Source organism: Cebidichthys violaceus, unplaced genomic scaffold, assembly GCF_023349555.1.
Source record: "Cebidichthys violaceus isolate CVI_PGR_0920_01 unplaced genomic scaffold, fCebVio1.0.p SCAF_11, whole genome shotgun sequence".
Lineage (NCBI taxonomy): Eukaryota > Metazoa > Chordata > Actinopteri > Perciformes > Stichaeidae > Cebidichthys > Cebidichthys violaceus.
Window position 1 is genome coordinate 11,507,011 of NW_027176274.1, and position 26,621 is coordinate 11,533,631.

The following is a 26,621-nucleotide window of genomic DNA, read 5'->3' on the forward strand; positions in this document are numbered from 1 at the left end:
TTCTCACGACCATTTCTAAAATTGTAGCAGTCACCCTCCAACCTCTCCATACAGCAATACTCCTTCCCCTCTGTTTAATTTAAAAAAGGTACATAAATAGGTCTTTATTTACATTTCAATAAACTCCATTCATATAAAAATACTGTACCTATGTACAAATTAAATCTTACGAATGGATATTAATTGTAGAGTACAATACTTGGAAAGGATGCTTAGTGTCAGAATGACTTCCACGTGACGGATAAAAGCTGCTCCACACATGGCACATATTTGTTAGCATAGCAACAGACCTTCCCCCGAACGGAACTCAAAGTTGAATTCTTCAACCACAAAGATGCATATTTAATTAAGGTCACTGAATTAAAGTCACAATTTGCACGACATTCCTCATGCCAGCGATCTCCCTTTTAAATAGGGAGGAATATACACAATGTGCTCCAGCTGTGCTGAATATGAGCTTCCTCAGTTGAAGTTGAATTTAAAGTTGAAGGGTCCGGAGCCAAACGGGTTGAAACCCTGAAAGCCCTGGTGGCCTCCGTGGAAGTGCTGATGATGCTGTCGACCCTGCTGGCTCTCCGGGTCCATGGGATCCTCCCCGTGGTCGAACTTGGTTCTCATCTCTAAGAAAGATATCACACGTCAGTACAGAAGTTTGAGAACAAAAAAAAATGCTTAAAAAAAGAGGGAGGGTTAACATACATGACGTGTGCTCAGAAGGTTTTATTTCACCTGGGCTTCTAACAGATTTACCGGTATTCTGAATTGTATATATTCTGTTTGGCCTGATTTTAGTAGAGTTACTGCAAGTTTTTACCGATTAAATCAAACGTTAACTTCATATTAGTCCAATTAGGAAATTAACTTGAGTTGGAGTAAATATGTGACCGTGAAGTTCGGGCTTAAGGGACTTTGCATAATGATTTATCCTTAAAGTAGTGAGCTGTTCACAGCAGCCCCTCAGAGGCCTGGCATTTTCTGGGAGACCGACGGTAACAATTTCCACCGACTCTGCAGACCAGAAAACTTTTTTACCTGGGTCGGTGAGAACCTCTTTAGCTTGAGCGATGTCGATGAACTTCTTCTCGGCCTTCTTCTTTTCCTCTGGATCCTGGAAGTTGTCTGGGTGCCACTGTTGGGCCAGTTTCCTGTAGGCTTTGATGATCTCCTTTTTCTGGGCAGTTCTGTGACAAAAAAGGCAAAGAAAGACAAAAAGCTGTCTAATGCAGTCTTGTAAAAGTATTATAAGTACCCCAATTCTTCTGACCTTCCCCTCCTATACAATGCTCTGTAATACTCCTACAAAAACTAAGTAAATAAACATAACTGCAGCGATCAGTGCCCACCTCTTCACTCCTAGAATCTTATAATAATCCCTCTTGAGAGGCTGTTTGAGGAGTCGCTGAGCTCTCTCCAGGCCTTCTTTTATCTCACGGTCGTTCTCACTGTGTTGCGCCGCCGTCTCATAGGCTTGAACAGCTGGAAAATAAAAAATAAAAAAAATGGACAGAATCAGTATCGCTTAGTCATCCAAAGCAGCTTATAGGAAGTGAAGTACAGTATTTAAAGACAGTAGAGGGAAACACAGGACCTCAAGGCCTCGTAGTGGAAAGCATCCACCCTGCTGAAGTGTCTTTGAGCAAGGCAAAAGACACACGAGAATGTGCAGCTGACAACTGCTTTATCTTTATTTATTTGTGACTTAATTTCGCTGCTGTGGCACAAGTCTATGTCCTTGTTATTATACAAATTATTTGGAACTTTGGCAGTGCATCTATGAATTTATGACTAACGATAACATTGAAACACTTTGAGGACTCACCGGTGACCTCAACACAAGAGAGCTGTGCTGCATGAGAGAGTAAAGCCGTGCTAGCAGCTCTGTGAGGCTGAACTTACTTTCTAACATGCTCACAATGACGATGCACAGAATGAACAAACGCAAACAAAATAAAAAAGAGGATTTGACTATTGTCCTTAGGGATGCCATCTCTGAACATTCTTGATCTCATGCTATTAAAGAAGCCCACCACCTTCAGATCATGTTGCAGCCGCTCCAGGCTGTTTGTGTGCTTTGAGGCTTGTTTACCCTGTGAGGCGCACCGGAGCGGCTTTAACCCCCGGGAGTGGTGACAGTTTAAAAGCTCGTATCAGGTACGGTGATGCTTTCATGCCATGTTGACCACAACATATACAGCCTCAGTAGGTTATCACTACGCTGCTGAACGTGTTTTTGTTTTTTTAATATGACATGTTAGGGACTTGTTTGATCCTCGTATTTTAAATAAAAGCAAATATTGTTGGGTTATAAACCATGCAGTTAACTGGAACATTATGGATGAATTTAAGGCAGTTTGTTGATTTTATAATCTAGATAAAAACTGTTGTGGAGCTTTAATCCGTCTCATTTATGTTTTCTAAATAGCTGCTATTTTCTTTGAGTGCATGTTCACTTTTACATTTACAACACTCTGAGAATAAAAGTAAAATAAAACATCACTATGTCACACTAACCTTGAGTGGATATAAATAAATAAATTACATTTCAGCTTGTGCGTTTAACACACCACGTTAGCTTTTCATGATTTAGTAAATGAATGTATCATTTTTTTCAGCTTTAGAAATCTATCAATTTAAGATCAAATTGTTTATTTATGATATCTATGATACGTTTGTCACAGTTATTAGTTGAGGCACATGCACACTTTATTTTTCCAAAATCCCAAAAAAATGTTTTTATTGAGTTTCACTTTATTATGCATTGCTTAATTATTAGATATATTAAGTTGCACAGATCATTTTCTGGCGATGTTATGATGGCCTAGGGGTCCATGTAATCATAATGTCACACATGTTGTGAAAAAGAATCAATAGGAACCAGGATTGGACATTGAACTGGCACTGAGCTGGGTGGGATGGATTAAATTACATTTTAATCTTAATTGATAGATGAACATAAAATATAGAAAAGGATTTTTAACAAAAACATCCATGGGCTGCTTGCAGAACATCAGGCGACAGGTAAAATGATGGCTGGGACAAAAACTGTTCCTGAGGATTTCACATCTGTGACTGGACTTTCTAGAATTGGACAACAGACAGGAAAGAGCGCTCTTTCAGCCTAATTCCCCCTCTGCTAGCGAAGGCTCTGTGGAGATAGTAAGTGCTGTGTGTGTGTGTGTGTGTGTGTGTGTGTGTGTGTGTGTGTGTGTGTGTGTGTGTGTGTGTGTGTGGGCACTGCCACTGAAGAATGGCTTCAGGCTTGATTAACAAGTAATTTTGCATACTTTCAGCCCGCAGTGCAGGGCAGCTCAACATTTTGCAGGTTATACTTCTAACACACTGTGCTCCACACCTCATTCTAGTTATACTGTATGGGATAAATGTTCTAACACATGCCATTTGTCTTTTTGTATATTTAAATGTAGCGATTATATGCTTTAACAAAAGGAGATGTGGACACTGCTGTATTTATCTACATGTATTCTATTTAGTTAAATTTAGAGTGGATTTGGTGATGAAGAGAAACATTGTGTTAAATGAGGCTAAATGGAATTGGACGTGAGCATTCGTCGCTGTTCTGACTTTATGCTGCTTGACAGCATTTGCAGTGGATGTTAACGTTAAAGCTTTTATTGTTTTCTACTTTTCCAGTAGACATAAACACATTCCAAAAAAAACAAAAAACAAACAAATCAGATAGTAAGATGCTTATACGATATGTCATTAATATTTTAACTTACTTTCACGGTGTATTTTTTTCTTTTATGTTACAAGGACCCCCTGTGTTAGACTCCTGCCATGACACCAGTGTACAGCAATAGAGTTGGGATTATTACAACGTACACTCTGCAGTTGATTTGGTTCACCTAACTGAAATGGACGTTCTCAACTGAAATTAATTAATTCCAAGTGTAGGTTGGTAGACCCGCTCAAAAGCATTTAGTGTTAATTCAAAAAGAAATAGATCTTAACAACATACAGCTCCACCTGACAGGCTTACCTTCCTCATACTGTTCCTCTTGGATATAGGCCTCCGCTCTGTCCTTCAGCACGTTAACGTTCTCCGGATCAGACCGGAGGACTTCTCCACACACTGACACGGCTCTGCTAGCCTGCTGGCCCTGCTCACCACACGCACACACACAAACAAAAATTAGATGTATTGCAGGTCAAAGAGTGAGTTACTGCGTCCCATGGTAGCAGGGAGGGGTCTTACCTGAGCTAACGCATGGCACATGCGCTCCTTGGCAAGGAGAGCGATGTGGTGCACATTGGGCTCGGTCTTCATCACCGCCTCATATTTGCTCACTGCGTCTTCATACCTGGAGCAGAGAGCAGGTGGAACTGTCAATACGGCATATGATAGCAATATGGATCATTGCACCCACAGACATCATGCCGCCCTGTTATTTGCTTTGTTTAACCTTGCGAGTACGGTATCTTGTGTGTCAAGTATGATCCATTGAAATTAGGATGCGTTTTGCGTGTGTGTGTGTGTCACACACACACACACACACACACACACACACACACACACACACACACACACACACACACACACACACACACACACACACACACACACACACACACACACACACACACACACCTCTGCTCTTGGATGAGTTCCTCTGCGGACCGGATCTGTTTGTTGAGCTTCTTGACCTGCTTGTAATGGCTGTAACACTGCTTGTGATCAGGATCAAGCTTCAGGCACTCGCGAACCTCACTGCAGATCACACGAGATGAGGTGGACGGTCAGAACAGGACGATTCTACACATTACCTGATGTACGTCTGCAGGTGAAGTCTTACTTGAGGGACATCTCGTGGTCTCCGAGATTATAGTAGATGGTGCTGAGTTTGTAGAAAGCCTGGGTATTGTCATTCTTTAACTTGGATGCAGCTTTCAGGTCACTAATGGCTTTCCCCATCTCTCCCATTAGAATAAAACACTCTGCTCGCATCTCACGAGAGGCCACGTCCCAAACACACGTCTGGAACCGGCAAAACAAAAATACCGCTTACAAAAACAGCAGTACTAGAAATTATACGAACGCTCCGTCAACTCTGCGGTGATTAACATGGACAACGTCATGCTCGCAATGCTGACAAGGTGGATTTCTTACCTCAATGATAGTGTCCAGCTGGGCAGCAGCTGTCACATAATCCTGGCTGTTGAAGCTGCTGCGTGCCTGAGCCACCAGACGCTGGATGTCATCCGCCTTCGTCAGCTGACTCTGGGCTTCCCTCTCCTCTTTGTCGCTGGGTTTGGATTTCAGCTGGAACATTGTGAGGCAACACATTAGACCGCATGCTTATGGTCGTGATTAAAGCAGTCTATACATTCCAACGTGAGTTCTTACATTTCTGAAGAGCAACGCTTACCATTCTCTAAACCCATTACATTATAATCATCCTCATATTCCCACGAGCAATATCACAATTTCCTGCAAGCTCAGCTTAGGAAAAGAAGCGTAATGCATAAATGTGATGCATTAAGCTAGTTTCACTTTTATTATATAAAAAAAAGAATACAAATCATACAGTTTAGCACATTGAACACGTTGATAACTCTGTCAACCTGAGGTTTTACATTACATAATAGAAGACTAACCACTGAGCGTCAACCTACATATAATAAAGCTAATCAAAAGTTGACTCGTTTTCAGGTTAATGAGGCTGCAGGCCCGCCACATGATGATTCACACGCAATACCCGTATAAAAAGAAGAACTTCATTTTTTGCCCGCATGATTGCCTCCCCTGAGAATTGAGCAGCTTAAATGGAATCTAACAACTAATAGCAGATACAACACGGGCATTCATGTCTTCTGGCAGTGTTGTGAAACCTCTCGGTAAAACAGTAATTCTAATGGAAAATGCATTAGCAAGCTCCAGTCTTAATCTTCAACGTGCACCTTAAAATGATCCCTTAAGGTTCTCCGCCAATTTCATTATTATCTACATCTTTCACGATGGTTTATGGATCCAGGGCGTCCCTGTTCTCTAAGGTCTTATGTGGCCATGAGTATCTGTTTTTAATAAACTGTAACACCAGGCTACAGATCAACACTGACACCTCCTGGTGATCTCTGCTTATCTAACAAAATAAGTGATTTCTTAAGTCTTGCTGCTGTAGAGTTTAAAGTGGATATTCCAATACTTACCACCTTCTTATAGTCACTCTCTGCTTCATCTAGTCCACCCTGCTTCAGAAGGAGATTTCCTCTCTGAAGGCGTGCCTGTAAAGAAAGAAAGAAAGAAAGAAAGAAAGAAAGAAAGAAAGAAAGAAAGAAAGAAAGAGAGAGAGAGAGAGAGAGAGAGAGAGATTACAAATATTCTGTAGACTCACCAACACAGCTGACATAACTGACCAGTTGGTTGACCAGTTCTGCCTGGGGCTGAACTGGTCACATAATTCTGTATGTTTGCAGTAGTACATACATCCATCCATGAGCTAAAAATGATTCAGACCAACTGATGTAAAACACTCACAGATGTGAAGTCTGGTTTGAGTTCAATAACTCTGCTTAAATCTGGCAGTGCAGACTTTGACTTCCCCATTGCTAGAAACACTGTAGCTCTCCTGTAGTAGGCCATGTAGTTCTTGGGATCTCCATCTGACAAAAGGACAAAGTAAACATAAATATACAGGTTTTGAATTTAATTTCTTAAAGTAAAAACTAAAGAAAACATATTTTTTAAACCTCAGCATGCAGCACTCACCCACAGCAGCATGGAAATGAGAGAGAGCATCAGCTAGCTGGCCAGCAGCGAGCAGTTTCTTCCCCATCTCCAAATGACTGTCCACACTCCCATCCCTGCCACACTTCACTCCTGAAACAAACAACGTTAACGTTAATAAACTGATACTACCACAGACTAGTAGTAAGACAACGTCACAGTAGTCCACTCTTGATGTATTCCAGCTAATTAGTTAACTGTTGACAATGACAGGAGGCAGCATGTCAGTAACAATACGAGAGAGAGAGAGAGAGAGAGAGAGAGAGAGAGAGAGAGAGAGAGAGAACTTTGGCATGTAGGTTAGCTAACGCTAGCTGTCATATAACGCTAACGATACGTTGATAAGTAAAGTTAGGTTGGTGAAGCTTACACGAAGCTAACGTTACCAAAGTGGCCGTACACGTGTAGCCTAAACTATAACTGGCTATCGCTACTTTTACTAATGAGATATCAACGATATAAGTTACATTAGTGATATAGCCAGCTTAACATTAGCCAACTGTCATCAACTTCACTAGCGTTAGCTAACGTAACCGTTGACGTTAGCCATCAAACTACAAGCAGGCTGTCTGAAGCGTGCTCAAAAGTTCTGCGGTAGTTCATGATGACGTTAATTATCTTACGCTAACGTTACTTGCTATCGCCAACGCTTGCCAAGTTAAGTAAAGTCGGCTTCTTACCTTCATATCTCATGTCAATCAAAACAAGAACATATGGGATGTAAGTCAGTAATCTGTGAGCGACATGGTCGATGGAAACCATGGTTAGACTTGCATCAGACATGTCCAATCTCACGCTGTCTCACTCACTTCAGCCGATGTTATTCTTTACTAATGTTTCGCTTGATTCTCAACTGTCCCATGTATTGACCGCTATTTATCCAACATTGCTCCTCTTTCCCCAGTCACAGCGGACCAGCGTACTCAAGCGGCCGGTCGTGTGTGACTGTGATTGGCTGGATTGTTGAGAAACCACCGCCCACCTCCATTGGTTCAACAGAGAGGAGCCACGGCAGCACAAGGCTTGTCATCACCGTGTGTGTGTGTGTGTGTGTGTGTGTGTGTGTGTGTGTGTGTGTGTGCGTGTGTGCGTGTGTGTGAGGTTTTGTTTTCTACATTTTAGGGAACCACACGGTGTGGGGTCCAACGGCTTTGTGGGGAACAAAGTGCTGGTATTTTTTAATTGACACCTTCACTGAGGAAGTCCCCTGTCTGTGCAATCAATGCAATTCTTAGTGTATTTTGTCATCATTTATTTAGCTCATATTTATCAAACACTGAAGATGACTCTCCACACAGCAGGACACAATCTCTAAACTGAGCGTGTGCACACACACATTCATATAGAGCATGTGGGGGTGGGGCTGATACAGATAGATAGCCACGTTTCTCTATCATCATGCACATTGTTTTGAAGCAGAGGCCAGTGGTTATTACATGTACACACAGTTAATTGCAACTTGTTTATCGCAACTATTTTATAATAATACAAAAATTCTAGAATAAAGTAGGCTGGACTTAAACTGTTTGGTTGGCAGCCGGTGCATATGGAAAGCCCAGCTACTCATACATTGTTTATGTTTATGCTGGACATGGCAGTTTAGTATTTAGATAACACTGGCACATCTGGACACACCAGTGGCTAAGTGGATGCCAACAACTTAAATGAGTTCTAGAGATGTGATGTGGTTCTTGTTAGAAATCCCCACAAAGCTAGAAAAAACTGTTCTAGTATGTGTTAAAATAAGTGTTGGAAAGAATATTTAAATAATGTACTGGGACACATGGTTCTCATGAGATTGGTAAATTAGTGAGCAGACATTCAGCAATGGTGGAAATATTCAGATGAATGAGCAATTTTACTATGTAAACACACTCATTAACATACATATTACAAGTATAAGTCCTACATTCAAAATTGAAAGGCCAGAGTGTACCATTTAGGGGGATCTATTTGCAGGAATGGAATATGATATTACTACGTTTTCCCTTGTTTGTAATCACCTGAAAATAAGATTCATTGTGTTTTTGTTACCTTAGAATTAGTCGTTAATATCTACATATGGAGCGGGTCCTCTTCACGCAGTGTTGCACCACCATTGTTTCTACAGTAGCCCAGAACGGAGAAACGCCGGTTCTAAAGAGGGCCATTCACTTTTTTTGCATTGACTGCTGTGTAGTTATCCTAAACACTTGGGAGAACAAGTTTAACTTGTGTCGCAATATGCATTCTCACCGCTAGATGCCACCAAATCCTACACACAGGCCCTTTAAGTAAAAGTACAGAAGCATGTTATTAAAATGACTCTTTATGTCAAAATTATTATTATGTACAGAATCAATATTATTGATGCATTACCATCCAAGCAATATTATAAAGTCGAGGTGGAGCTAATTTGAACCCCTTTTTATACTTTGACCAGGGGTATTCAATCAAAATTCTACAAGGTCCATTTAGAGAGAATTTCCTCATGCAATGGTCTGGAACATCAAAAAATTCTACTCTGCAAATTAATTAGTAATTTCAGGAGTCAGATAAAGGTAGGGAAGTAAAAGGTACACTTTTTCTCTCTGCATTGTAGTGAAGTAGAATAATTAAGTAATTTAAAATGAGTAAAATATTTTAGGTAAAATAAGTAAACAGGAAGTACTGTACATGAAAAATAGTGATTAAGTGAATGTTCTTAGTTATTTACACCAATGCTATTTAATTAGCAGTATTTTAATCTCTTAGTCTATCTAGAAGTGTTATTCACATATTCAATCTACATTTAGTTTAATTGCAAATTTCATAAACACCTGAAAACATCTGTCATTGTTTAATTAAAGCTTGCAATCTTCAGTCAGGCTTTACTAGAGATGTGTGACTTACATGTTTAGTCAACATAAAGTCCAAGCATTATTACAGGAGTTACATCTGTGTTCATGTTTCATACATATAGTTCTATTTATATATAGATAAGGTCATTATTATTATCTACATTTCTATTAAAAATCATTAGTGGCAACAACAACAACAACAACAACAACATTACACGTTTTAGGACTTCAATAGCACAGATCCAGTGCTTTTCCTTCTATGACAAGTTAATATGTCTGCTGTGGAAAAAGGCCATTTATAACTAGGATATTAAAGCTCAAATATGGATTTCAAAATATAAAATGATCATGAAAATAAAGCCACACATATATTTCATGGACAAGGACAGAAACACAGAATATTGAAAAGGAGGTCACACATATGCATTTGTGGCTGTCGTCTTGGTAGTAGAGGTGATTCCAGAGATGCTGCTGCCTCTGCTGCCACTGCTGCCACTGGTGGTTCCTGATTTTCTGCTCACACTAGTCACTGTGCGAGCTAAAGAAACAATGCTTTTATTTGTCGGAACAACCGTGTAGGCATCAGGGAACTGGTAGTTGGGGGATCTTTTTGAGCTGTGAGGTTCAAAGTCAAGAAATGGGTGGTTATTTTTCTGTGGATAATAGAAATGCTGGAAAAAATATCAGTGACAGTGGCAGAATGTTACCTTGATTGGCACCCTTCTCTCCCTGCAAAGATACTGTAAATAAGGCCTCCAACAACAAGTAAGGTGGAGCCTCCCCAGCCGATAAAGACGCCAACCCCTATTTCAAATCTGGCAATAAATACAAGAATAATTTATAAATGTACAATTTTTCCTTGATAGAGTCATCTGGTAAATGTTGATGCATGATATAAGGTGAGTTTGTTGTATATTTTATCCATGTCACTTGTAAATTGTACGTACTTTTGAGCTTTGAAGTTAGGGTCTTGAAATTCTGCTCTAATTTTGTTTCCATAGTAGGAGAAAGCAATCATAGAACACATCCCTAAAATAATAACAACATATTGACGTTAAGATGAATTTTATAGTATATGTGATTTCTTTCAAATACGTTTGTGTAATGTCTTACCTCCAATAAGGTAGTTCATGCCCCCAGCAAAGGTTACTCTTGCTTTAACAATCTCTGATCCACCAACCTTAGTGCACTTCATTCCCACTAAGACCAGTACTGATCCAAAGAAAGCCAGGATAATAGAGATGATGATGAGAGCACGGCACATGTGAATGTCCCCTGTCGAAGAACAGCAAAGTAATAATACGCAGCATGCATTAGAAGGTGCAGTAAAAAAGACTACGGATCTTGTTTTTATTCATCATCATGCCTTGTGCTTAAACACATTTACTTACAATTCAGAGCAAGCATTGATGGAATTCCCTTGCAGTCAGATACTCCAGTTGAATCGGATATACAATCCTTCCACAGGTTGGAGAAGTAGTTTGAGGTGGTCAACACGATGCTGTCTACCTCAGACCATGTCCAGATCTCTGTGGGCATTGTGGAACACACCAGGATCCATCCTGTTACACAAACAACAAAGCAGCCGATCTCCATGTACATCACCACAGTCCTGTAACTCATGCTTGCCTTGAAGTTGAGCCTCTATCCAGAGAAAAATAAAATCCAACGGCTCCTGAGCACAAACTGTGGGGCCCCGCAGGATACACACCCACAAGAGGCAAAACTTGGTTTGTATACATCATCACATGTTTTGCCTTGAACTGTGATTCCATTGTTTTGTGACGGTCACTTTGGTGATGTGTTTGTTGTTGGTATAATACACATGAGCCTACCGGCATGGGTTAGGTCTTACAGATGCTGTGTTACAGTCTAAACATGCAAACAAGGCAATGGCAAACACATCAAACTTTTCTTTTATTACATCTTGAATGTTAAAAGATTTATAAATAATTAAACTATTTTGTTACACATTGATAATGTTGACAGAAGCATAACACACTCATATTTGTGTAAAAGGTTTGAACTGAGAATATGCTGGTGCAAAATGGCGAGAACTATCATGAGTAAAATTACTAAGTAATTCACTACATTAAATACAGAAAATAATTTCTCAAAGTTTTGTTGATATTAAGAAATAATGAGGGCAGATTGCTTTTCCCAGCGTAAAATACAGACCATAAAGTGATGAAAAAAGCCCACTAGTCCTAGAGGTCCTACTGTAGGTGATTCCTGGAATTAGTTCAAACAGAAATAATAAAGTACTTTGGACATACTGTAAATTTCATTGGTACAATTGATATCAGGAAATAATGAAGACAAAACATTTCTGTTATTTACAGAGACAAGTGTACGTTTTGTATTCATTGCCATCGATAGGTAACTCTGCTCCGGCAGGAAGCAGTTTGTCCTTGGTTTTTATCCACTCAACAAATGTAAGCGCACCAAAAGACCAATAGTTAACATCAGCAATCCTCACACTTTAATTAAATTAAGCAAAAATATTTAGAAAAAAAATGTATGTATTGTTTAAGTCTATTGGTCCTCCCAATGTATATCCCTAGTCTTTAGAATGCTTCTTGTATAATTGAAATTCTATGGATGTCACTGTAACAATTTACTGATGAATGGGCAATGATGCTATTTATGAATTTATGAGATTGTTTATGTTTGACTTGTGACTATTTAATGCTAATAGCGGGATGGTAATATTTTATGTATAATGACATTGAAAATGCTCTGTGACAGATTAAGACTTTTCATTTTCCCTTTAAATATGTTTGATGAGACTGTACAATCTATTAGTATAATTTCTCTTAGATTCACTTGTTCTTGTTGATCTTATTTTTACTTTTGGAGAGATCTTAGATTACATGAAAGTTACTTAGGATTTATTAGTACCATTATAATGAATTACTTTGTATATTTTTACACTGTGTAATGTTATTGTCTGACAGATGACGTACATGATTTGAGTAAGTTGAGAGTGATCATCAGTATTTGGTTGATTGAGGCAGCTCCTATATGTGTGTCTTTATATATACATATATATTCTAGTAATCTAGTAATTTTGCTGCTCATATACCTGATTAGGTCAGACACACCAAAACGTGTTTTAGATTTAGATTAGCTACAAAGATACAATCAACATATGGAATAGAAAATACATACTTTGCCTACATAAACGACACAAGGCACAAGGCATGATGATGATGAATACTTTGCCACATACATTCAAAAATAGAAAATTATGACAAATTAGATTAAACAGGCCAATTTTGGACCAAATATTTTCTAATTCTGCTGTTTGATTATAATACATACATAATACATACTAAAATTCAATGCACAGCCCTCTATAGAAAATAAAAATTCCCCAACATCAGAGAGAGCATTATAAAACTTCCTTCAAAGTTCAAACCCCTAGAAAAAACATTTAAATATTCTGAACGTATTCCCTGGTGAGCCACAAATTAATACCAACAAATTGTTCTTCTATTAGACATGACCAAGTTTCATACAATGCTATATTCAGTGCTTAATATTCACTATTAACTAAAAGTGTTTATTCACATCCCTCACACATATGCATTCTTATCAAAGTGCTGCGTCCTGGAGGAGTTGCTGCTGTCTGGTTTACAGACTTTGCCTTCCCTCTTGGGTAGGAGGAGATATGAGAATGTGAGGCAGCACCGTTGTAGATATAATTTGCTTGACTGTGGCTGGAAAGAGACAGAACACAGATTCGTCTTCATAAATCAAACATCTACAGGATTCAATATAATGTATTAATACATGTATCTTCTGTAAAACATAAACATAGTAAATGTAACTTAAACAAACCTTTTGGTAAAAGAACCCACGATGGAGAAGCAGAGCATACTGCCTCCGAGGATACACAGGAAAGAACCTGACCAGCCGATAAAGAGAGCAGCTCCCATATCATACCTACAGACAAAGACCAATACTTCATGGTCATTTCTTTTTAATTGGTTACATCACATAAAACATTGTGGCTTTTCAGTCAGACAGTGCTTACTTCATATCAGTAAACATTGGGTCAAAAAACTCTGTTGTTATCCGGTGTGCATAGAGGGAGCATGCTGAAAGTGAGCAGAGGCCTGAAAAGTACGTGAAAAAATGAATCTAATTAGACCACACATAAAATTACAGATATTGTAGAGATAATTCAACTGTACTTACCACTAAGAGAGAAATTTACACCTGCAAAGCAGGCAATCTTGGCTTTGCTTTTGTCACTTCCTCCAATTTTGGTGCATTTCATTCCAATAAGGGCAAATATAGAACCAAATAACCCCAGACAGACAGCTGCAATCATCAATCCCCTGCATGCATGAATGTAGCCTGCAAATGTAAAAAAGAGTGTTACTTTCTCGGGCTCCATTCTGTGGTTTTGCATTCCCTCTACTCTCACATTTGCACACCACAAGGTCAATGGGTTTGTAACCTTGTGACCAAGGTAGCAATGAGTTTCAACTTGAATTTTGTTGGAGGAGCTGAACACTTAATAGGCACTTGGAAACTGAAGATGAATTAGCACTAGTCTAAATATGGACAAGCACGCTAAAAGAGAAATTACAACAAGCCTTCAAAGCTTTTACATGTGCACTTTAGCTAAAGAAACAAACAGTAGATTAAAAAAGAACCCAACAAGAACGGGAACAACAAGCTCACCCTCCAGTGCCAGCATCGAGGGAAAGTCTTTGCAGTCGGAGACTCCAGTTAAATCAGTGACACAGATCTTCCACAGATTGGAATAGTTGGTAACTGTGGCGGCGACTGTTCCATCAAGTGAATATATCTTCCAGTAGTCCGTCGGCAAGGTAGAAGACACCAGCACCCACCCAGAAATGGCAAAAATATAGGCCAAGATCTCCAGATACATTCTGATCATTTTGCAGCGAGGACTCCTCCACACTGCTGTGTGACATCCAATTAAGTTGGTGAGACCTGAAATTGAACCTGAAAGTTCCCTGGCTAGTGAAGCTTGTTGAAAATGTAGCTTAGTGCTACACTAATAAGTTTGATGTATAGGCTGCGATTGATAGTTAATGTGTTGTGGACTGTCATATTCTTTAGGGAGGAGTTTGGCCCTGAACATTAACAAGTGGCCATTGGTCTTTAATGCATCTTCCACCTTCTTATTCAGTGCACGTCACTATGATTGATATGTGTGTGTGTGTGTGTGTGTGTGTGTGTGTGTGTGTGTGTGGGGGGGGGGGGGGGGGGGGGCATCGAAGAGGTGAACCAAAGTTTTCTGACAGCCTCAATGAAAAAAATAACATTACGGTTGTGTTATTTGCAAAACACAAGACACACACACAAGAGGCTGAATGGCTTGTGTACACCATCACATCCCACTTTCATAATGCATTTTTTGTTTATGTAATGCACATGATGTCTGCCAGATTAACATTAACAACGATTCTGTTTCTTTTCAAGTTTCCCAGGGAGACAATGTGACAATTAGCCATCAAGTCCAGGTCCCTGAAACAGAAGCGGCTAAATGTAATTCAGCCATCATAAATGTTATCATTTACAACTCTGCTTTCCTGCTGTTTAATGTCAAAATGTCTTCTGTGAAAAAAAAGTAAATTGGAAGGATGACATCAATTGCTAGTTCTTTCCAAAACACTGTCAAAACTAAATCATATAATGAAGGCTTGGTTTCATTTAAAATATTGGTTACAGCACCTAATTTAAAAGATCTACGACCAATGTAATGGTCCATTTTTACTTAGTATATATTTCTACTCAGTATATTGTTTTCATGCATGTTTGCTCTGAACTCTGTTGAACTTCACTGTGTCTCTGTTGTGCAAAAGGAGAATTCACCCTTGCCTGCGTGCAAAGATAACTAACAGTGTTGTATAAGAATGCTCCAGTGCCAAGACTGTCTGGCCGCTTGTTTTGGTTTCTGGCCGTTTGATTTTCATTGTTGTTTCTATATACTCAAAAGACAACCTCTGGTTTTGGGTTTTCTTTATTTCAGCATTAAAAGACTCGAGCGGGTATAGGATTTTTCCACCACAGGTGATGCAGACCTCATCTCCCCTAGATCTTGTCTCAATTATCCTGTCTACTAAGACACCTGTTTAAGCTCCAAGTTGACTTAAATGTGGTCTGCAACAGACTGGGTAAGGCACGTTTTTCCGGAAATGCTTTTTTGCTACTGAATCAATGTCACTTGCAGCCCTTACAGGCTTGTTAAGAGGAGTGAGGAGTCAGCACTCAGTCAATAAAATCGTCTTTTCAAGGGGTCAACATATCAGGCTGATCGGTCCAGTATGCAAGATTAGCTATGGACAGACAGACAGATACACACAGACATGCACACACACACACACACACACACACACACACACACACACACACACACACACACACACACACACACACATACCTACAGAAGCACATATTTTTTGCAAGACTAGCTCTTACAGCATAATAATGCAGTCTGGATCGAGGGGAGGAATACGATCTCCTGAAACCACAAACGTGTAATTGATGAACAAGAAGCACATCAGCAAACCCACCAATCAATGAGCTCACAGCTGTTACTGCCAGTGAGCTGAGGGAGGGTTTTAAAACCTCCTTAAACCAATCACATTGTGACTGTATGCGTATCGATTACTCACCTTGCTATAGAGTCCCATATGCCTTTGCTTTCACTGTTTTCACTTAAAAGATCCTCGTTGATCTTCTCCACCTTTTTCTGCACCTACAATGAGGAAGTAGACACAAAACAGTAGTTTTATCAGTGATTTCATTAAAAACTGTACATTTAAACCCAACATCCTCAATTTGTGAACTGAAGAGCATTTAACTGTACGCTGAATAATGTCCAGTGCTATGAGAAATACAATACAAAAAACAAACTCACTCTGACTTTGATGATTTTACTGTGGAAACTGTTCAGAACAACAAGGACGTCACCAGCATCTGCAGGGGAATCGGTTCCATCATGCCTGAAAAAGTGGGTCAAGAGTGTGAAAGTGATTACCTAGACTCAAAGAGAGGTACCGATTAGTCTTTACATTAAACCCAGATATAAGACTAAGCTACAGACATTGTGTAGCTGTAAGACAAAATAATGTCTTGTTTTTTTAAAGTATCTTTAGAACAAGAAATCAGTCGTAGATTTCATCCAGCATCTAAAACCAACTGATGCTGATATTTGCTGGCGCATTTTTAGATGTTTCAGAGTGACACAGCTGACCGCCTCCCTTCAGGCCAATCACTGCAGTATGTACATTACTGCAAATATCTATATCACCACTTATTAAAATGCTTGTACATTATTATAAAAGCACTTACAGAACTACTCAACCAATCAGTCTCATATTTCCGTTTTAATAGTGTACTTGATTACCTTGTTTATAATAAACATTTGGATTAGGAATCGGAACAAACTAAGGTTGCTCTGATGAAGGTTCTTTAAATTGAAAGCTCAAATAGGTTTTGATTACAAGTTTTTGAATTGAAGACTATAGACCAGAGGAGACCTCGAGCAACTTCCAGGTGCCACCAAGAGCTGAAGGAGCTGTAGCACTCTCTTAGGGACTCTTAGATACCACAGAGACCTGCAAAATAGACAGACTCAGAGACACCACACAGAGGGACCAAAAACATCAGATGGTGGTAGAAGATGAAGTAGGTGAAGACATGATGCAATAGTAGTTATCATAATTTATTACAGTTTTGTGAGAAATGTAAAGTTTAAAAGCATTCCTAGTGCTGGATATTATGTGTCACAGTGTGTTTACTTAGGAAGTGTTAAACCAAGGAGTGTGGTCATTGAATGTATATTGAGTCTGTAAAAGGGGGTTGAGGAATGTGCTGGACGTGCTAGCTGACTGAGGTGTCAACAGGTCAAGAGCCAAGGAGAAGCTCATTGGACTTCAGCCAATCGTGGAGCTGATCGATGGGCTAAGGAATGTGATGCATGAAACTTTGGGTGGACAAAGAAGCTGTGTATCCCCGGAGAGAATCAGACTTCCTCCGTACCATGGGGCAGATACATCAATCTGTCGTGTGGTGTGAATGAGGCCTTATATTTCATGAAATATTTTACTATCGATAGTGTAATTTGGTTTGTAATTGTTTTAGCTTCTGTTAAGAATATTAAATACTTTTGATTGTGACCTGGACCTGCTGACTCCTGCCCTGCTTGCTAATGGAAGAGAGAGTGCAAGGGGGGGGGGGGGGGCTGCTTCTTCTCCTCAGTGGTCTTCTTCCCCTCTGTTTGAGAAACTTCTGAACATTACAGTTTAGAGCTTTCAATGAACTGATGCATGTGTTTGAACTGTGGGAGGAAACTGGAGCAAAAATTAAAAAAATGAAAAACCGAGTCCATGCAGGATCCTTAACAGAACATCAAACAATTGCTTTCATTCAAAGACTCTTCGAATTGAAGTGCCTTCATGCAGCTGGGAAATGTGTTTGTCGAATTAATCTTGCCAATACAACGAGATAGCAAGGAATATCTTTATATTGAAATAGTAAGCATGCTTTTTCCCAAGCATTAGGGGGGAAAGAAGGAGTCATCTGTCAGCTTCTTGATCATTCATCCTAATGCAGTGATAAAACTATTGTCCCTCCCCCACTCTCTTTCATCAATGGTGCTTCGGTGTCAGTGATATTCAAGTTCAGCAATGGGAGAAAGATCCTCAGGAACACATCTGGCCATTATTATTATTATTATTTTTTTTATTTAACCTTTATTTATTCAGGATAGTACTACTGAGATTAAAAATCCCTTTTCATGGAAGTACTGGCCAAAACGGCAGCATAAAAGCTTCACACAAGAAGCACAAATAACAGACTTAAAAACAAAACAGCAAACAGTTAATAACAGCATACAAATTTTACATGAAAGAGACAAGTAACAGGCTTAAAACAAACAGCAAATTGCATCAACCAATTCAATAGCAGTGTCGTTCAGTACAAGGACATGTCCAGTCACCGTTCAAATAGTCCTTAATCATTTTTAATCACGCATGCTTATGAAATCATCTAGTTTAAAGCCTCTCTGCAGCTCGTACCAAGATGAATGTGCAAAATCTTTAAAAACACATTCAGCTAAAGATGTGCGGGTTCTAGGAATTACGTACGTAATTTGGCAGTATGTATAGTATGGCCTATACTGAAAAAGAAAAAGGTACCAATGTTCTATTCAACATTTGTATAAGACTAAAAGATAAACAGGGCAAGTGCAGAGGTTGAAATAGAGCATGTATCACTTAAAGGATAATTTCACTTTAATAAAACTTAGGTCATATTTTTGTAGTTGGATGACATTTTAATTTTAATGGTCTACTCACCAAGTAATTCCTCATCCAAACTAAAAAACAAAATATGCACTTTCTCATTGCCATTCATATTAGCATTTTTACTGTATCAATTTATAAATATTCCAATGACGTTATCAATAGTAATGCACGCTTTGGTTAAATCATAACAAAGTTAACAATGAGCAAGGAAGTTAAAAACATCAATGAGTAAACACAAGACAATGTATTCTATACAGAGTATGACCTGTTTTCCAAAAACAAAACTGGACAAGATCATTAAAACAACAACAGCAATAACAACAAAATGCAATTGTACATGATGCTCTGAAGAGAAAGCAGAGGGTTTTTCATTCTATCTACAGTATGCAATATTCTGATTGTTAGTGAAACTATACATAAAAAAGAGCTTTGTGCAACTACACAAATGCATCTCTTTCTGAGATTTCCGTGCGTGTTGTCTGAGAGAGCTTTGAGATCTTGGAGCTGTTGGATGGATCTGAGCCCAAATAAGAGCCATACTGCCTGGGGGGTCTGTAGTATCCGGTGTACAGGGTTCTTCCTCTGGAACGAGGGGCCATGTACGTGCCTCCTCCATAGGCATATACCACTTTACTGTAAGACCAAAACATGTAAATGTTCATAATGTGGAATGAACTCAGAAGTCACAGGAAAAAGGGTGAAGATGGATGAATTTAAATACCTTTCTGGGACAATTACCCGGAAGACGGTCACAGCGTAAAACATTCCCCCTAAAAGGATCAAAAAACATCCCACCAATCCCAGAAATATCGGAGGCCCCAGGTCATACCTGGAATTAAGACACATAGTCATGATAATATATACATACTTTAAATACATCAGATTTTTCATAATATTATATTGTGATGTAGATAAGCCTGACAAAAAAGTACCGTAAGACTCCTGGCCCCACGCTCTGAGCAAAGGTTGTTCTGGCAACCCTGTTGATGTATAAGCAGTAGCCAGAAATATCGGACACACCTGCATGCAGAGGTTTTGTTAAAATCAAGAAATAATGAGGGCAAAACATTTCTGTCATTTACAGAGACAAACGTGTTTGTTGTGTACTCACTGCCAGCAATATGAAACACTGCTCCGGCAAAAAGCAATTTGTCCTTGGTTTTCTCGGCTCCACCGATATAAGTGCACTCCATCCCAACAAAACAAAGTACAACACCAAAAAAACCAAGAGTTAACCCGCACATTAGCAATCCTCGTACTGCCTGGACAAAAGCTGTGAGAAACAGAAAGAAAGAGTTCAGGCAAAGTATTCAACAGAATGAGTTCAACTTCTAGGAACGCATTTAATTTCTCTCAGACAGAAAAGACGCTAATGTGAGAAATGGAGGATGCCAAAGCTCCTTTTATTCACTAGACACAATAATGTGAACACTTTTTACAATGAAATACTGCTTGTTTATAATAGTTTTCTCAGTTTTGCTACAATTGTTTTTTGAAGCAGGGATGACAAAATATTCATGGCACCTTAAATTCCTCTCTGGCTAACTCTGGCTCACTTACAGTTTTACTGTTGAGTGACAGAGATGGCATTACAAACATCACTGCTGAGAAATATACAACGTGTGGTGTACTTACGGGTGACACTCCAAAGCACAGGGAAGTCTCTACAGTTGGTCACGGCTGTGGAATCGGTGAAACAATCCTTCCATAAATTGGACCAGTACCAGGCCACTTTGATGATAAAGGAGCCCCCTTGTCCTCCTAGTTGCGTGATCCTCCAAAAGTCCATGGCCATGGTGCACAGCACAAACAGCCATCCCAGTGATGAAATCAAGAAGCCAAGTACTTGGATCAGACGTTTATTCATTTCTGAAATCACTAAATTAACCCAGGTAGTGTCCACTCAGTTTGGTAGAAGCTCAAAACATGCCAAAGGTCGGGTCAGCGTTAAGCAGGATGATGAGTCGTTTCCTGTTTCAGGACATGTGTGCCATTAGTGTTGATGAGGGCTCTGTACAATTGTGTGAGATGTTTACTGTAAACTTTTTGCAGTGTGCCACCCACTTGAGATAAATCCCTCCAACTCTAGCTACTTTTTTCAGGTTTAAGTCCATTTCTTGCTTCTATTCGTATGTAGCAATAATACATTTAATATGTATTTGTGGTAGGAAAGCTCATGCTTGTAACCACCTCAAAAAGATTGATTATTTTTGTCAAACACATTATTAGGTTAAAACGGTTGACTCTCACGGATCTTCTTATGAGAACGTAACACAGAATGCAAAACTGCTGCCCTCTGCTGACATGATGTGATCACTGATGAGGAGATATTATCTGCTGATTAAACAAGAAAACAAAGAAAAATGGTATGCTGAAACTCAATTCTTTCTTTTATCTATTTTATTTCTACTCATATACTCTTACAAAAAACATAGCCTTCTCATCATTAATCACACATTTCAATACATTTCAAATTCCAGACCTTTTCTGACCCTCTTCAAGTTTGTTTATTACAATCATAGTTAATGGCTATATAATGGAAAACAAGAGAATCTGTGTTTGACTCTGTTTTAAATATTGTGATTACAGATTAACAACATGTGCAGGTTACAGATACAACCAACGGAGGAAAATAACTTGTCAAATATTGCACTCTTAATTGCCACAAACATCAAATATAAATAGAAAATAGAAAATGATGCAAAAGATTTGATTAGAGAGGCTCATTCTTGACCATACGTATGTTTTGGATTTAGTTGTTTAATCATAATACATACATAATCCTAAAATTCAATGCACAGTAATATGTACAACTGCCAAATACAGAAGCTGTCTGCTGTATAGAAAATAGAAATCCCCAACATCAGAGAGTAAACTGCATCATGCAATTTAAATTCAGACACCTGGAAGAAACATTTAGATATTCTAAACTTACTTCCTGATGAGCCACAGATTAACAGCAACACATTGTACAGTACCTCTTTTAAGACTCACGATTGGCATCAACTAAAAGTGTTTATTCACACCCCTCACACATATGCATTCTTATCAAAGTGCTGCGTCCTGGAGGAGTTGCTGTAGTCTGGAGGCGGCCTCTGGTTTACAGACTTTGCCTTCCCTCTTGGGTAGGAGGAGATATGAGAATGTGAGGCAGCACCGTTGTAAATATAATTTGCTTGACTGTGGCTGGAAAGAGACAGAACACAGATTTGTCTTCATAAATTAAATTATGATTCAACAGAACTGGTTCATTTGTGTATCTACTGTATAACGGAAACATAGTATGTGTTACTCAAAGCACCTTTTGGTAAAAGAACCTGAGATGGAGAAGCAGAGCATGATGCCTCCAAGGATGCAGAGGATAGAACCTGACCAGCCGATAAAGAGAGCAGCTCCCAGTTCATACCTACAGACAAAGACCAATACTTGTTGATGATGATCATTTTCTGAATAGGTTATAAACACTCCCTGAAACAATGAGACAGTTCTTACTTCTGTGCCATATACATTGGGTCAAAAAACTCTGTTGTTATCCGGTGTGCATAGAGGGAGCATGCTGAAAGTGAGCAGAGGCCTGAGAAGAACAAGAAAAAAATGAATCTAATTAGACCACACATAAAATTACAGATATTGTAGAGATAATTCAACTGTACTTACCACTAAGAATGAAATTTACACCTGCAAAGCAGGCAATCTTGGCTTTGCTTTTGTCACTTCCTCCAATTTTGGTGCATTTCATTCCAACAAGGGCAAATATAGAACCAAAAAACCCCAAACAGACAGCTGCAATCATCAATCCCCTGCATGCTTGAATGTAGCCTGCAAATGTAAAATAGAGGTCAACTTATATGCAATCAAAATAGTGTTACTTTCTCAGGCTCCATTCTGTGGTTTTGCATTCCCTGTAGTCTCACATCTGCACACCACAATGTCAATGGGTTTGTGACCTTTTGACCATTTTACACATAAAGGAAGAAAAACAATTTGTCACAATTAACCCTAATGGTTTTCAGGCACTTCGCAGTAGTGTAGGGACTTGGTATGAAACGTCCCATTAAGATGTGATTTTGTGGCAAATTTTACCTTGGAAGTTAACCCCTGAAATTAGTCAGCCGTGGGAAAAAACACCTGAGGGTGAAAGTAAATCTCCTTTATGGTTTTCACGCTCTTGGAACAGAGGCTAAACATTGACACATTTGGAAGTAAATGAGTTGTTCCTTGAAGACTTGGCCTTAGGGTATCTATTAGTCCTGAGTAGCAATGAGTTTCAACTAGAATTTTCTTCCTAAGTTTAGACCGAGAAGGAGCTGAACACTTTACAGGCACTTGGAAACTAAGGATGAGTCAGCACTAGTCTAAAGATAGAAAAAAATACAGCAACCCTGTCAGGCATTAACAAGTGTTCTTTAACAGAAAAACAAACAGGAAATAATTTCAACATGATTGACCAAAAAAGACAGAAAAAACAAGAATCCAACAAGAACGGGAACAACGAGCTGACCCTCCAGTGCCAGCATCGAGGCAAAGTCTTTGCAGTTGGAGACTCCAGTTGAATCAGTGACACAGGTCTTCCACAGATTGGACCAGTAGGTAGCTGTGGTGATGACTGTTCCATCAAGTGAAGATACTTTCCAGTAGTCCGTCGGCAAGGTAGAAGACACCAGCACCCACCCCGAAGAGCTTAGAATAAAGGCCGCGATCTCCTGAAACATGCTGCTTGTTCTGCAGCAAGGACTCCTCCACACTGCGGTGTGACGTCCAATTAAGTTGGTGAGACCTGAAATTGATGAGTAGTTCTCTAGCTAGTGAGGAGTGTTGGAAATGTAGCTTTGCGCTACACTAGTAAGTTTGTGCAGTTAATGTGTTGTGGACTGTTATATTCTGCAGGGAGGAGTTTGGCCATGAACATCAACAAGTGGCCATTGGTCTTTATGGCGTCTTCCACCCCCTCATCCAGTACACGTCACCGTGACTTATGTCACAGATGATGGGGACTGAAAGTTCTGAATGTAGAAAGTGTCATGATGACAGTTATGATGTTTAATATCATAGCAACTGTAGGCATGCACAGTTAATGTATTGCTCTGTGTTAGTGTGTGTGTATATTATTTTGAATGGGCATTGTGATGAGCATGAAGTCTAACACTCAAACAACTACATTAATAAGTAAATACATTGATACCATAACGGAAAAACTTTGTTAAAAGTGGAATTTTTTTTACTGAAGTAAAGGTTGATGTACTTCCATATCAAACACGTATTCTGATGTGTGTTACACAATTAATGTATTAACTTGTAAAATGTTTTTAGTGGTCATTCTTACTCAAGGGTAGGTTAAACTAAAAATGCATCACAAGGCGTGAGCCAAATGTAAATCATAAGGTGTTCCTGTTATTTTGTCCGTCCACTCCACAAACTACATGAAAGGTGAACCTGCACCTTTCTGACAGCCTCAACAAAACAATAATATTAGGCTTCACAAATGTTGTTATTATTTTGTATGTTGTGTATTTTTCCACTCTCTATAAAAGTTCTTTAAGAAATATTATTTTGTGAGTCAAATCTGTCTTGAGAAACCACAGCAGACATTTGAGACAGGATACAGTGAATGTGTCCCCTTCTACCTTTCACCTTGCACTGCCACCTGCATAACAAGAGTGCTGTAACTTCCTCAAAGACCTAAAGTAGCAGGATTTAAATAACTTACTAACAGTGTGTCATTCACTCTGATACGGAAGCCCTGAGAGGAAAGTGAGAGAAAAAAGTCTGATCTAAATCGTTTTCTCGTTCTTGTTTCTAACTCCAGAACAGATTAAAAAAAGTTTTTTTTAGGATATTTTTTTAACCTGTAAAAACAGGTAAGTTTTACGATGTAAGTATTTGTTGTTGGCTGTAGTACACCAAAACCCCATCTTCTACTGTAAATAGCAATAAAATCATTCACATTTTCTTCCACTTTCTTCCTACTAATTTAATACTAATTTCTTCATGCACTCGAAACACAAGGTGCATGTTGTATGTTAGCAAGTTATGAGATGTTGTGTTTTCTTTTGGCTATAAATGTATTTTAATTTTCTATTGGGGAATACATGAAGGCTTGTAATCCTATTCAGAGCACGCGGTAGTGGTGCACATCAGCCTCTTGTGGTCAAAATTACAATTACAACAACAACAACAAATCATTTTCACAGAAGTCAAAACACTGGAAAATGTTGTGCATATCCCAAAACATTTGATTACAAACAAAGAGCAAATTCCCTTCAATATAAAGTAAATAAAAGGGATCACACGATTTCATGATTAGAATTTAATGGAGTCTGAGTATTATTTTCTCCTTTACTGGCCCATTACTTCCAACAACGGGTATTTGTGTACTTCTTCTGTCGAAACTGTGACTCAGGCACGCTCAGTTTGACATTTCCAACAAAGGATTACTCATTTTCCACTGTTAACACATGGGCCATAATCTGTAAGATAAATCATTATTTACTTGTGTTTTTTAGCATACATTTTATTTTTTCTATAAATCTGAAACAATACTTGTCGAGGTAACATGTAATTTGTGATTATATCAGCAATGACCATGTAAAAGATAATGATAAAATGTTATTATAGAAACAGGTTGAAATTGAACAAAAGAGTTTTCATTTAAAGAAAAAAATGACACAATCTAATTATCAAGATTAAAGTCTGGATCATTTTTAAAACAAATATAATCTCATTCTTTCATGAACAAATAACAGAATGCTGTCAGACTGTATTCTCTACAAGATATACCCAATGATGAACCTTAAGCAAAGATTTGTTTGCAAAACAATCACTTAAAAATGATATCTTTCACAAAATAATTTCATAACTTTCAATAGTACTTTCAATTTGTTTCTGTGTTGAAGAATATTTAGGTTACATATTTAGTAACACTTTAAGTAAAGCACCTCTGCAGTATACAAACAATACCTCTCCATATATCAGCACATAGGCTATGTTCACCCACTAGATGTGTTTCCAACTGCTCCGTTAAAATAGACAAATGCGTCATGCAGCAGTGTGAGAACAGACATATATTGCTTTGTGGTCGCCCGTCAAACTCTGACCCCAGTATAGCTTACCTTCCAGCTGAAGGATAGTATGATGTGGTCTGCAGTGCAGAGCTCCAATGGCATTTCCAGCACAGTTGTTCCATAGACCCTGGAGCACCCAGGTCGCTGTGATGACTGAGGATGCCCGGCTGGTAGCCCTCCATTCATTGGACACTGTGGCACCAATAGTGGCACCCAGCCCGGCCAGGCCACTGACAAAAGCCAGAATCTGCAAGCCTGACATTTGGAGGTTTAAGATATGTAAACTGTCTTTTAACAGAGTCAAGAAAATGAGAAGAAATAATATGGCCCCAGATGGGTAAATTACACCGTGGACATGTGTTTCATTGTGATGATTTACAGACAGGACATCTTGCCTGTAGTGGTGAGGGATGGACGCATGTGTCTGATCTTAAAATAATAGGAAGGAAGTATGAGCTGGCAGTTAGTCATTACATTTTGGCAAGCAGTATTTTAAATGCACGTTTTGGCCCACAAATAAGGTCAAGTATCATATTAACATAAAAGAAAATAAAGGAGTAATCAGTAATCCTCAAAATAAGAAGCAATGTGACAAAGTCCAGTTGGTTCATCTATTTTTGCACATAATATTTAGCAACTGAATGACTAATGATTACCAGCTCAAATGTGAACATGCAAGTTGTTTTTCACATTCACTGTTCAC

General features: G+C 38.9%; 4 protein-coding genes and 1 pseudogene across 4 annotated transcripts; all 5 read right to left on the bottom strand.

Annotated features, from left to right (window-relative positions):
- Positions 1 to 89: 89 nt before the first annotated feature.
- On the bottom strand, positions 90 to 7,679 carry dnajc3a (DnaJ (Hsp40) homolog, subfamily C, member 3a). The gene is made up of 12 exons (XM_068704800.1): positions 7,426 to 7,679; positions 6,728 to 6,838; positions 6,497 to 6,621; positions 6,169 to 6,243; positions 5,129 to 5,281; positions 4,815 to 4,996; positions 4,610 to 4,729; positions 4,217 to 4,322; positions 4,001 to 4,121; positions 1,344 to 1,476; positions 1,033 to 1,181; positions 90 to 620 (listed from the first exon to the last, which is right to left on the bottom strand). The coding sequence occupies exons 1-12, from the start codon at positions 7,526 to 7,528 to the stop codon at positions 463 to 465; spliced, it is 1,536 nt and encodes a 511-aa protein (XP_068560901.1). The 5' UTR covers positions 7,529 to 7,679; the 3' UTR covers positions 90 to 462.
- Positions 7,680 to 9,568: 1,889 nt separating this feature from the next.
- On the bottom strand, positions 9,569 to 11,272 carry cldn10c (claudin 10c). The gene is made up of 5 exons (XM_068704801.1): positions 10,956 to 11,272; positions 10,678 to 10,839; positions 10,512 to 10,593; positions 10,272 to 10,379; positions 9,569 to 10,179 (listed from the first exon to the last, which is right to left on the bottom strand). Exons 1-5 carry the CDS (start codon positions 11,185 to 11,187, stop codon positions 9,978 to 9,980), a joined length of 786 nt encoding a protein of 261 aa, XP_068560902.1. The 5' UTR covers positions 11,188 to 11,272; the 3' UTR covers positions 9,569 to 9,977.
- Positions 11,273 to 13,028: 1,756 nt separating this feature from the next.
- On the bottom strand, positions 13,029 to 14,545 carry LOC137868192 (claudin-10-like; annotated as a pseudogene).
- Positions 14,546 to 18,312: 3,767 nt separating this feature from the next.
- On the bottom strand, positions 18,313 to 20,764 carry cldn10l2 (claudin 10-like 2). The gene is made up of 5 exons (XM_068704803.1): positions 20,493 to 20,764; positions 19,969 to 20,130; positions 19,790 to 19,877; positions 19,579 to 19,686; positions 18,313 to 19,490 (listed from the first exon to the last, which is right to left on the bottom strand). The coding sequence occupies exons 1-5, from the start codon at positions 20,722 to 20,724 to the stop codon at positions 19,295 to 19,297; spliced, it is 786 nt and encodes a 261-aa protein (XP_068560904.1). The 5' UTR covers positions 20,725 to 20,764; the 3' UTR covers positions 18,313 to 19,294.
- A 1,122-nt stretch (positions 20,765 to 21,886) lies between these two features.
- LOC137868193 (claudin-10-like) lies at positions 21,887 to 26,180 on the bottom strand. Its single transcript, XM_068704804.1, has 5 exons — positions 25,967 to 26,180; positions 22,515 to 22,676; positions 22,350 to 22,431; positions 22,159 to 22,263; positions 21,887 to 22,043 (listed from the first exon to the last, which is right to left on the bottom strand). The coding sequence occupies exons 1-5, from the start codon at positions 26,178 to 26,180 to the stop codon at positions 21,887 to 21,889; spliced, it is 720 nt and encodes a 239-aa protein (XP_068560905.1).
- Between the last annotated feature and the right edge of the window lie 441 nt (positions 26,181 to 26,621).